This window comes from Podarcis raffonei, chromosome 3 (genome assembly GCF_027172205.1).
Source record: "Podarcis raffonei isolate rPodRaf1 chromosome 3, rPodRaf1.pri, whole genome shotgun sequence".
NCBI classification, from domain to species: domain Eukaryota; kingdom Metazoa; phylum Chordata; class Lepidosauria; order Squamata; family Lacertidae; genus Podarcis; species Podarcis raffonei.
Window position 1 is genome coordinate 11,282,821 of NC_070604.1, and position 13,105 is coordinate 11,295,925.

General features: G+C 43.9%; 1 protein-coding gene across 3 annotated transcripts in view; it reads right to left on the reverse strand.

The window, feature by feature from the left end:
• The window catches only part of VPS36 (vacuolar protein sorting 36 homolog), a 28,876-nt gene that overhangs the window by 14,181 nt on the left and 1,590 nt on the right, over nt 1–13,105 (reverse strand). For 2 of the 3 annotated variants that reach the window (XM_053380546.1, XM_053380545.1), the window contains exons 2-8: nt 12,075–12,143; nt 10,931–11,001; nt 8,784–8,898; nt 8,299–8,388; nt 7,716–7,802; nt 2,862–2,894; nt 931–1,008 (exon numbers count right to left, since the gene is read on the reverse strand). In XM_053380546.1, the coding sequence (XP_053236521.1) occupies nt 931–1,008; nt 2,862–2,894; nt 7,716–7,802; nt 8,299–8,388; nt 8,784–8,898; nt 10,931–11,001; nt 12,075–12,143 (543 nt within the window). Of the gene's footprint in view, nt 1–930; nt 1,009–2,861; nt 2,895–7,715; nt 7,803–8,298; nt 8,389–8,783; nt 8,899–10,922; nt 11,002–12,074; nt 12,144–13,105 lie in introns of those variants that run through there. The other variant, XM_053380548.1, reaches the window with a different exon arrangement.

Consider the following 13,105-nt stretch of genomic DNA (forward strand, 5'->3'; position numbering starts at 1 on the left):
TACTAAAACAGGGAGATAACTGAGGAGTCATATGTCTGCCAAAATCATGACCTGTGCTACATTCCCCATCTCCGCTCAAGTTCACTCTTAAAATTCCCCAAAGAAAACGAAATGCACCTATCATACCCCTTGACAGCAAAGAACAGGTGCTATTTTTAGGAGGCCAAGAGAAGAAAGGCTTGGGTGTAGGAAATGGCCAGGACTCAGCATGTAGGAGAAGTGGATGTTGACAGCATTCCCCAAGTAGGAATGACGCTGCCGTGGATTGCCAAGTCACCTTTTCCTCACCTACAAAAGACTGCTCTCCTGGAAATCAATCTACTTGCAAGGAAGACCCTCAGCCAGCTTATCCTCAAGGAACCTGGGACAGATTTCTCATGAGACTATTCCATGTTCAGGAAACAGCCAATAAATTAAGCATCAATATCAGCATTATTGTGAGTGAGCGAGAGAAGACTATAGGTGCATGTGCATGCTTATTTTCAACTACAGGCGAGGTTGCGGGCATGGATGAGGCAAAGCACTGCGGTGAAGTTTCATAGATCGCCAGCATTTGTTATGCCATATCACCAATTCAGAGTTTGGCAGCATTATATACCGTATTTTTCGCTGTATAAGACGCAGCAGACCACAAGACGCACCTAGTTTTTGGAGGAGGAAAACAAGAAAAAAAATATTCTGGATCTCAGAAGCCAGAACAGCAAGAGGGATCGCTGCGCAGTGAAAGCAGCAATCCTTCTTGCTGTTCTGGCTTCTGGGATAGCTGCGCAGCCTGCATTCGCTCCATAAGACGCACACACATATCCGCTTACTTTTTAAGAGGGAAAAAGTGAGTCTTATAGAGCAAAAAATACGGTATATTATCATGGCAGCTTAAGTCCATGTTTCTCAGAGTGCGTTGGCGTCTAGCGCATTAAAATATTAACTGACCTCATCTTCCGTGATGTCACCTTGCTTTTCTTTGATCTTGTTAGCAATCGATTTGGACAGTTCCACCATTTCCTTAGCCTATTAAGACACAACAGAGAGACAAGACGCAGCTATTGAAGACAGAACACTTCGCCATGAGCCTCTGATGCAGAATCAAACTCTGAGGGGCTCCAAGCAGGACATCTCGCAGATTTAATCAATGCCACTTCCAGACAGTGGCTAATTTCAGGTGGGATTCAGTCACAACCTAACCAATTCAGGTTGCACAATTAGATTTGATTGGGTAGTCTTGCAGAACAAACCCACTTCTCCAAAACGTTGGATTTTTTTGCCATAAGGAAATGCACCGGAACACGTGAAGTAACACTTCCTTTGACAGAACATCCAATCTCTCTGCAAACAAATCAGGAAGAATGCTCAATAAACAGACAGACTGGAAGTACCACAACTATTAGCTAGGGAAAGGGAGCTTCTGGACTCAGTCTGAGCATTCCTTCTCTCACAAATGTAATGCTAATCATTAGTGTAAGAAGATTCAATCATGACTTCCTCCAAGATGATTTGCTTTGGGATGGGCTGGAGTCTGAGCCACATCCCCCTGCTTCTTACCCACTTAGAAGAGGATCCTTCAAAAATAATAATAATAATAATAATAATAATAATAATAATAATAATTTATTTATATCCCGCCCTCCCCAGCCGAAGATGGGCTCAGAGCAGCTAACAAGAGTAAAATGATACAACATTCTAAAATCATTTCATTATAAAATCAGTTCAAATCAGGTTAATGGCAACCACTGGGCTAGAGTTCTGTGAGGACTGCCAAAGGAGGGGGACAGGCTGTGCCCTGGCCAAAGGCCTGGTGGAACAGCTCTGTCTTGCAGGCCCTGCGGAAAGATGTCAGGTCCCGCAGGGCCCTGGTCTCTTGTGACAGAGTGTTCCACCAGATTGGGGCCACAGCCAAAAAAGCCCTGGCTCTGGCTGAGGCCAAACTAACCTCCCTGTGGCCTGGGACCTCCAAGATGTTTTTGTTTGAAGACCGTAAGGTCCTCCGTGGGACATACCAGGAGAGACGGTCCCGTAGGTACGAGGGTCCTAGGCAGTATAGGGCTTTAAAGGTTAAAACCAGCACCTTAAACCTGATCCTGTACTCCACCGGGAGCCAGTGCAGCTGGTATAGCACTGGGTGAATGTGATCCCGCAGCGAGGACCCCCTAAGGAGTCTCGCCGCGGCATTCTGCACCCGCTGGAGTTTCTGGGTCAGTCTCAAGGGCAGCCCCACGTAGAGTGAGTTACAATAATCCAGTCTTGAGGTGACCGTTGCGTGGATCACAGTGGCTAGGTCAGGGCAAGAGAGGTAAGGAGCCAACTGCTTAGCTTGGCGGAGATGAAAAAATGCCGCCTTTGTTATAGATGTAATCTGTGCCTCCATGGAAAGGGAGGTGTCGAAGATTACATCGAAACTCTTAATGGACGGTGATGGCACTAATTGCGCCCCCGCCAAGAGATGGAAGTTGCCCCCCCAGCCCATATCGTCCCGACCCAGTCAAAGGACCTCTGTCTTTGAAGGATTTAACTTCAACTGGCTCCCACGTAACCATCCAGCCACAGCTTCCAAACATCTGATCAGTGTGTCTGGGGCCAAGTCAGGATGGCCATCCATCAACAGATAAGAGTTGGGTGTCATCAGCATACAGATGGCAGCCCAACCCAAAACTCCGGACAAGCTGGGCGAGGGGGCGCATAAAGATGTTGAAAAGCATCGGGGAGAGTATCGCACCCTGCGGCACTCCACACACCAAGGAATGGTGCGACGACAGTTCCCCCCAAGCACCACCATCACATGTTATCTGCAACATTCTGCTTACTCATGGTTCTCTGGATGGGGCCTAGCCAATTTAAATTCAGAGAGGTAAAAAGCGATACCTTACCTTTTCCATTAGCTTGCTGAGGTCTTCAAAAGCCTGCAATAATCAGACACACACTTGGTAATGTTTTCCTCACTTATAGAAAGACAGACTCATTGCATCATTGAAATATTTCTTCCACCGCTGCTTTTCCTCTAAGTATTGATCAAAATACTTTGTTTCTAGCATTGTAAGACCATGTGCTTTAAAACTGTAATTAAGAAGATTCTAGCCCTGTGCTTTGTAACCTGACCAGACTGTTTCTGTATGAATAGCACGCTGTGTGTTAAGAGGTCCGCAACTTCCAGATAAGAGGGTGGGGTCATTTTAAGTCAAGGGTTGGCAGTAAATGACCTTTAATACTCAGATTTCAAAAGCTTGTACTTATATTTAAATATTCATAGGCAAGGCTAATTGGAAAAAAAAGTACCACATATGCCATCTATGAGTTCCCTGAAGAAAAGGCAAGTTAGAAATGTAATGAATAATTACAGATGTATACCACCCATATAACTGGAGATCTCTGGGCAGTTTGCAGACCATTAAAAATACAATATGATTCTATCATATGTGGTGGGAGTGCAAAAAGGTGAAAGGCTTCTGGGAAATGATATATAATGAATTGAAAAAGATGTTGAAATACACTTTTATTAAGAAACCGGAGGCCTTCGTATTGGGATTGGTAGGAATCGAAATAAGTAAGAAAGATTGTAAACTTTTTCAATACGCAGTGAGAATACTTCTGGCCCAAAAATGGAAACAGGAAGAAATACTGACGGTGGAAGAATGGAGATTGAAACTGACTGATTATGCAAAATTGGACAAACTAACAGGGAAGATTCGGTGTCAATGGGACAAAAAGTTTATCGAGGACTGGGGAAGATTTACAGATTATCTGAAAGGCATATGTGATGAACAGATAACGTTTGTTGGTTTTCAAGAGACTCTGTGAAAAACAGAGGAATACTGTTAAAAAGAGAATAAGATGAGGGAAGGATTTTTTAAAGGCAATACTAAGTTAAGAAATGCGTTAATAATATAGATGTAAACGAAAGATCGGCAGAGGAACTGAGGGAAGTCAAAAAAAAGAGATGAATGTGTGATAAAATGTGAATTGATTGTATAAAAAATTGTTTTTGGGAAAATGAATAAAAATATTATTAAAAAAAATACAATATGAAACAACATAACAACCAACACTAAAACTAATTGGGGGGAAATCAAAACAGCTAAAGCCAACACAAGTATTGCAAACAATTTAAAACCATGAACTGCGAACATAAACCTGACATCTCATCAAAATCTGGAAGCATTTAACAAGACATTATTGCATGCAACATTGCCTCCCCAATTATTCACCAAATTCCCTATTCTAACCTAATGGAAATGATCAAACCGTTAGCATCTTATGCATGTTGTCAGTAACATGCAGAAAACCAAGCCAGCAAAGAGAGAAAAACAGATCTAGATAAATAAAGGGCATGCTGTAAATAATTCTTCCCCTGTCTAATTGATTCACGCCCAAGTACAAAGGAGAATGTGCACACACCTAACAGGAATTTCCTCAGAAAAACAAAGAACTAAGGGAATGAATTTTTATCAGCAGCAACCAGCAGGTGCAGGAAACCCATTCTGTAACGCAGGGCACAAGTTCTGAAATAAACTGATTGATAAGTGCAAAGCAGATTTCCCTATGTTTTCAACATCCACAATTTGATTTCTTTTATCCTCTGATAAACAGAGTGGAAGAGAACAACAGAGGGGCACAGAAAATCTCCTCATACTGAGTCAGAGCATTGGTCTATCTAGTTTAGTATTGTCTACCCTGACAGGCAAACTCTTCTGGATTTCAAACAGGGCTGTCTCCCAGCCCTACCGGCAGCTGCAGGTTATTGAACCTAGAATCTTCTGCATGCAAGGCAGTTTTCTCTACTGGTGGCACAAGAAAATTGGCTGCTTCGGCTGCAAACAGTAGCCTCAAGGCTCCTTCTCCACCAGCCCTCCATGATAAAAAGGTAAAGGTAAAGGGCCCCTGACTATTAGGTCCAGTCGTGGCCGACTCTGGGGTTGCGGCGCTCATCTCGCTTTATCGGCTGAGGAAGCTGGCATACAGCTTCCGGGTCATGTGGCCAGCATGACTAAGCCGCTTCTGGCAAACCAGAGCAGCGCACGGAAACACCGTTTACCTTCCCGCCGGAGCGGTACCTATTTATCTACTTGCACTTTGACGTGCTTTCAAACTGCTAGGTTGGCAGGAGCAGGGACGGAGCAACGGTAACTCACCCTGTCGCGGGGATTCGAACCACCGACCTTCTGATTGGCAAGTCCCAGGCTCTGTGGTTTAACCCACAGCGCCACCTGCGTCCCCACCACACAGTTAAAGAGAACATGCCACATGTCTGCTTAGAGACCTTTGAAATATTAATCAACATAGAAATGCTTGGAAATAAATAAATAAATAAATAGTCATTGTGCTGTAAGATGACCCTTTCCCAATCTACTTCATGGGGTGAAGTGTAGCGGGAAGGAGGTGGAAAATGAACAGCAACACACCATCTTATAATGCAACCTCTTTTACTATATGGGGTGGGGGAAGACCAGCCGGAAACAAGGGGCTCCTATATTGTTCAGCTCCACCCTAAATTTGTATGTGCCAGTTGTAAAAAGAGGAGAGTAAGTAAATCCTTATAAAAACGACAGAGATCAATTTGTTGCAGTAAACAATAAGGAGTGACAATGATGTGGGTATGATCTTCTTGTTCTAAAAACAAGGAAATTCTACCACCAGAAACAAAAATCACAGTAGCCAGAAGTGATAAACAAAAACAAGCTGTTACAAATACCAGGAAGCAAATTATTAGGAAAGATAAACCCTCATGTTTATAGAATTCCCAATCCCCCTTCTTCCTTCTGCCCCTTGCCACTAGCTAGGCTGCATTCATATGCCCTTAAACGGCTCTTTGTTTTTCTAACCCTTAGAAAATGCTTTTGGGTCTCTTCGGACAATTGGAAAAGCCTGCATTTTTTCTCTGTGTACAACGTTTTGAGTCAGCCAGGCCTGATCTAGTGATATCAAAGGATGGCAATACCTTTGTCCAAAGCAATGGAGGAGGAAAGGATTGCTATATAGCAGGCATAGGCAAACTCGGACGTCCAGATGTTTTGGGACTACAACTCCCATCATCCCTAGCTAACAGGACCAGTGGTCAGGGATGATGGGAACTGTAGTCTCAAAACATCTGGACGGCCGAGTTTGCCTATGCCTGCTATATAGGTTTGACTCTTTATAAAAATTAACACTGAAAATATGCCCTGCGATGCCGAGGCTGGAAGGCGCAAAACTCAAGGAGCAACGCAGCAAGACAGTGAAGCTTCTAAAACAGAGCTTTGCACACTGTGATTTGTGACACATTAGTGTGCCGGCCGCAGTGTGTGGGTGTGTTGCACGAGCGCTCCTTGCATTCCTTCTGGGGCTGGAAAGGGATTAGTAAAACTAAATTAAAGGTAAAGGGACCCCTGACCATTAGGTCCAGTCGTGGCTGACTCTGGGGTTGCGGCGCTCATCTCGCTTTATTGGCCGAGGGAGCCGGCGTACAGCTTCCAGGTCATGTGGCCAGCATGACTAAGCCGCTTCTGGCGAACCAGAGCAGCGCATGGAAACACCATTTACCTTCCCGCCGGAGTGGTACCTATTTATCTACTTGCACTTTGATGTGCTTTCGAACTGCTAGGTTGGCAGGAGGAGGGACCGAGTCACGGGAGCTCACCCCGTCGTGGGGATTCGAACCGCCGACCTTCTGATCAGCAAGTCCTAGGCTCTGTGGTTTAACCCACAGCGCCACCCGCGTCCCAAAACTAAATTACTGTGTTGTGAAATGATTAATGTCTATAAAGCGAGTCAACCAACATGAAAAATTTGGAAAGCTCTGCTCTAAAATATAGAACATTTTAAGGTGGTGTGAAAGACACACAGTTACACCACAGGGCATTTACCGTATTTTTCGCCCTATAGGGCGCACTGGCCCATAGGGCGCACCTAGTGTTTTTTTTGGGGGGGGGAATAAATAAATAAAAATTTGTTTCTCCCCCCCAGCCCCCAGAACAAGCTGCTATCCGCCAGCCTTGTGAGCCTGATGGGAACTCCTGCCGGGCTCGCAAGGCTTGCAGACATCTGCGCGAAGCACGGGGTGCACTCCCGCCGGGCTCCCAAGGCTTGCGGATAGCTTCCTGAAGCCTGGAGAGTGAGAGGGGTCGGTGCGCACCGACGCCTCTCGCTCTCCAGGCTTCAGCGAAAGCCTGCATTCGCCCCATAGGATGCACACACATTTCCCCTTCATTTATGGAGGGGGGAAAGTGCGTCCAATAGGGCGAAAAATACGGCATATGTGATGGTTATACAGGCATGTTGCACACAGCTCTCACTATTGCAACTGATGCACTGGCTAGAGGAGGAGTGGCTTTTTGATTACTCGACCATATAATTTCTATACCGCTTAATTTATTAAACCTATCTCTAAGCAGCGCATAGAAAACTGAAGCAACAGACAACTTAAACTAACTTTCCCAAATAACAAATTACGCTATGCAAGCACTGGAGGAAAAGAACTTTTCCACAAAAGAAGCATTCACTTCATGATAAGACACCTATATCTTGTGCAACAGCCCGTAAAAAGTGCAATAACTGCATTTGTAGAGGGGGGATACATCCTTTGCAAAAGCCCATAAGCACCGGTACTATTTAAAAATTATATATTTTTAAACATATAACACATCTGGCTCCCAAACACAATGACTGTGATCCAAATATATTTACAGGCTCTCCCTATCAGCAGCTTCCAACGACTCAAAGAGTTACAAAAAAATTCCAATATTACTCACCTCGGAAATGTTCTTATCCATCTCTTTTCTTCTTTCTTCTAATTTTCTCTCAATACCTACAATTCCTGCAGCTCTTATTCTCCCAGTCTGAAAAAAAAATACAACAAAAGGGTTATGAAGGAAGTGCTTAGAGTTCCCTCCTTTTGGACACAAGGAAAGTCTGTGCCTGCCTTATAACATCTGTGAGATCAGGGACATGGGGTGTATTCAGAAACAAGCAGGGGCGCCAGCCAGGGGGGTGCAAGGCCCCCTAAAAAAATTTCAAGGAGGGGTTGGCCCCCTAAATATTCTGTGGCCTGAGACAGGCTCTGTCGGGTATTCTCACGACTGTGAGGGCATCGGGAGGCTGTGCAGGTCAGTGCACATTTAGTGCACCTCATTTAGTGCTATGTCTAAATGCAACTGTATAATCAGCTTCATGTTTTCAAATTACATTACCTGTCAATAATAGCCAATTTCAATTAACATTGTGGGGTGGAGGGGAGAGTGTTACATAAAAAAACAGCTGCGTAAAGCAAAAAGGATACTTATTGAAATGCTTATTTGAAAGCAGAGGTCCAATAATCAGAAACTGTATAAACACCTGCGAGCCTCTGGTAACATCAATGGTCTGAGAAGCCGGCATGTTTTCCCACCTCCGCTGAGTCATTTCTTCCGATAGCCTTCTGTAGAACTGTGCAGAGGTTTAAAAAAGAAAGGAGGAAAGAAGGGAGGTTAATTCCAAGGCTGCACTGTAATTGATTTGAATATATTTAGTATTTTATAAATAAAAGCAATTTCATAAAAGTAATTTCTCAAAGCTACAAATATGTAACGGACTGAGTTTTACTGCATCACTTATCTTTACAGAGCTCAAAAGTTTAGCAGTCCATACCAGCATGTTACAAGCAAGACACAATAGTAATAAACAGTAATACCCGTATGATTTATTTATTTTTACCCATTTAAGTCTTGCAAAACTTTCAATTTAACCATGCTGAGAGTTCCCAGGCTTTATCTTTACACAAATGAAATTTATACCTATCCCAATATCGCCTCACCCCCATCAGGCTAAAAATACATATATACCTCAATCTGTCCATGTTCTTTGAAAGAAAGTTTGATATACGAGTATTTACTACTCTGGAAAGGGCCAGGCTCCTTGTTGGAAGGCACTGGATGAAGATGAACCACTATTTTCGCACTGAAGAGATGGAGAGAGGAAGAGAGAAAATCAGTATGTGCCCTGTAGTTATAAAAAAGCAAGGCCGCTTCCTAAATATTAACAAATGTAGATTTTTAAAGTTTTATGTAGTCTTTTATCACAGGCTAAAAATATTGCCAATGGAATGTAATATAACATGTTGCTTATAAATTTTCAAGAATTCGTTCAGTTGTTAAGAATTTTAAACATCAAATAGTTTTCAGAATATTTCATCTCTCTCTCTCTCTCTATAACACAAGATTCAAGGCAGACAAAAAGGAACTTATGGAATTGCGGAGTTGGAAGGGACACTTAGGGTCATCTAGTCCAACCCCCTACAATGCAGGAATCCCAATTTAAGCATACATGGCAGATAGCCAAGGAAGTCCATCACCTCTCATGGGAGTCCATTCCACTATCAAACAGCTCTGATGTTTAGTCAGAATCTCCTTTCTTATAACTTGAATCCATTGGTTTGGGTCCTGGTCTCTGGAGCTTCTTCCAATCCTCCATATGGCAGCCCTTTAGATACTTGAACATTGCTATCATATCATCTCTGTCTCCTCTTCACCAGGCTAAACATACCCATGAGGTTAGGCGCAGCAGCTTCTGCCAGTGGCAGCCCTCCCAGCTTCTGGGACAGTGATGGAGAGGGGTACGGCGCTGATGACAGAAGTGTTGAGATGGCAACTGGGCAAAGGTGTGCTTGTAGCCGTACCCGCTGCTGCCACCGAGCGAGTGCTTCCTCTGCCCTGCCCTACCTGGTTCCAGCAAGCAGCAGTACCGTTCCGGAGCCCGTTCGCATCCTGAAGCGAACTTAACACGCGACTGCGCATGTGGCGTTTCGCCACTTCCACGCATGCGCGTGACATCATTTTGAGCGTCTGCACATGCGGCAAAACCCAGAAGTAACGCGTTCCGTTACTTCCGGGTTGCTGCAGAGCGCAACCCAAAAATATTCATCCCGAAGCTACTTCAACCCAAGGTATGACTGTACCATCACAACTCGGAGGGCAGTGCAGCAGTTGCGCACTGTCACTGCTTTTCACACTGTGTATAGGTAAACAGTAATATTTTTTACAAGATGCTTTGATGGCCAGTGGGACGCAGGTGGCGCTGTGGGTTAAACCACAGAGCCTAGGACTTGCCGATCAGAAGGTCGGCGGTTCAAATCCCCGTGACAGGGTGAGCTCCTGTTGCTTGGTCCCTGCTCCTGCCAACCTAGCAGTTTGAAAGCACGTCAAAGTGCAAGTAGATAAATAAGTACCGCTCCGGCAGGAAGGTAAATGGCGTTTCCGTGCGCTGCTCTGGTTCGCCAGAAGTGGCTTAGTCATGCTGGCCACATGACCTGGTAGCTGTCTGCAGACAAATGCTGGCTCCCTTGTCCAATAAAGTGAGATGAGCACACAACCCCAGAGTCGTCCACAACTGGACTTAACGGTCAGGGGTCCCTTTACCTTTACCTTGATGGCCACTAATGGAAAAGCTGCAATGCTCATGGAAGACAAACATGCCAAGCTCCCTGGACTAAGTAGCCAGCCCTACTAGAAGCTACAGCAACAGGCTGATCAATTCCACTTATACGTCTACTCTTCACAAGCAGACCCAATGTGGGTTACATGTATCGTAGAACAAATTATAACAGGAGCGTCTCCACCCACATTGTTCAGCCCAGACACTGAGGTCCAGCTCCAAGGTCCTTCTGGCGGTTCCCTAATTGAGAGAAGTGAAGTTACAGGGAACCAGGCCAAGGGCCTTCTTGGTAGTAGTGCCAGCCATGTTGAATGCTCTCCCATCAGATGTCAAGGAGATAAACAATTATATGACTTTCCATAGACATCTGAAGGCAGCCCTTTATTCCACAGGGAGGGCGCCACTGCCGAGAACCCCACTCATCCTTGAATAAAGTTCTGAGAAAGGAAAATAAGGATGCATTATGGATTGGATGCTTGTGAAATACTGAATATTCCAAATAACCCAGGGAAGCGACTGCCCCAACATAACAGATTTTGCTACAAACTCACAGTACTACCTTTTTCCTATCCCGGCTGCTTGTTCTTCAATGAAGATAATTTGGGAAAGAGGAATAGCCATACAACATTCCTAAAAGTAGCAATAGAGAGAATAAAAACAAAGACATTTTAATTGAATCCTGCTCTTATTTTAAGACTGTGGAATCATGGCATTGTTTTTGCACTAAGTTCTGCACTGAAGCATTTCATGTGTAGAATTCTTGCCATTCTAGACCATTCTTGCTACTCTCATACACAGGTGTGTGGAGAAAAAAGCTCCCATGGATATGAAATAACAACAGCAACACATTGCTCAAAATGACCCATTTTTTTGCCTAAGCTATCCTGCAAATATAAACTGCTTTTTACTGTTTTCGGTGCTGTAACTGCAAACATTTTGGGCTTATTAACACCTCTGATTTAAATCTCTGTACCTCAGATTACATAGATCTATTTTATTTCATCATTTCCAAAGTTGTAATCCTTGTGAATTTTTATTCTTGAAACTAATTGTTTAATTAGCAAAGAATAAAACTAATCTATGGCCTTTTAAACAGAGGGGGTTTTGTTTTCGTTTGAATTAATAATAGTTATAGTAGTAGGAGATTGGCTAAAGACAGTAAAACCCTGTGAAGATGCAAGGCTGCTAACTCACAATTCTCTAAATCATGTCCCACACACCTAACCAGTCACATGCTGAAAACAATAATAAACCTCCCCTTGGGCTTGCACATACCCCAAACCCTCCCTTCTCCTTTAGAGAGGCTGCAAGGAGATTGATTAATCAGAATGCAGCATGTTGTCTAAACCCTAAATTGGGTTGCTTTACATGTAATGTCAGGTCAAATTATGGTTTAGCATGAGTAGGCATGTGTGTTGGTTCACATTTAGTAATAGCAGCCACTTCGCTCACCCCCAGGTTCTGCTGCAGAGACAGCAAAAGGAATATAGCCAATGTTTGGGCTTAGCACTATGTCTGAGCCCAGATTTGTGGTATGTCTTGCTCCAAAACATACAACAGGCCATTTCCAAGGTGTGTTCTTACGGCACATGGTTTGTTTGGGGGAGACAGTTTGCTCACACAACCATCACAGGCAAATTAACTTTACTGTTATTTTGCATATTATATGGAAATTATAGACATACCAGAGGGCTGAAACTTACATGATTTTTCTGATCTCTCCAGATCAATCTGTGCGTACTCAGAAGCAATATGCCCGTATCAAACTTTACCTGGGTAAGGAAGATATATTTCAGTTCATCTATGTCTCATCCAGTTTTTGCCCAATACATAATTTAAAAATCATGCAGAGTACTTGCTGGATACTACTAAACACCTTGAGTGAGCAGGGCATATGTTCTTACAGCGGGCTTCTCCCTCTACTCCCCCCTCAAATCTGGAGGGTTGGATGAACTTCTAGAGCAGTTTTGGTGGGCACACAGGGAGAGATAAATTTTCCAAGTGTTCTTATGCTAAACCAAAGCTTAGGAATACAGGAAAATGCCTTATACCATGTCAGCACTGACCGGCAGATTTTCAGGGGCTACCAGCAGATATCAGGGATCAGGCTTAGAGCCTTCTGTATGCAATGCAGATTGCTCTACCACTGAACCATGGCCCTTCTCCATTTGAAATTTCAATTATCAACTTTTGCTTCGGCTCCTTCTAGATTGTGCAGGTAGGCAGAACTGGTTGAAGCAAGCATGAGCAACAGGTTCATAGGTGCTTTCGCCTTTGAAATCTTGAAATTCAGGTCCCCACCTATAATCTGTCACTTCCTGTAGCAAAATGAGAGGTGCTTCTTTTGACGTTGAAGATGGAATTCAAGTACTATTTCCCAGGAATACCAGACAGCAAAGACCGGTATGAATTAGAATGAAGTAGCTTCAATGCATATGAACCACAGACACTGTGAAATCCATAATAAAATGAGGCAAACTTTTTGTAGTTTAGAGCAGGCTTCTTGGTGCAGTTGTTACACTTGAGGTGTGGTGATGAGACCTTGTGCACTTGCATTGCTCCTTCATTGCCTGACTTTGGGTTTAAGTCAATTGACTAAGCTTTCTCTAAACCAGAGGCGCAAACTGCCCTGGGGAAAGGAACAGGAGAGTGAGGCAGGCAAGCAAGGACGACCTCACAGCCTGATCCAAACAAGGCTATCTACAGTACCACAAACTGCACTATGCAAAGGATC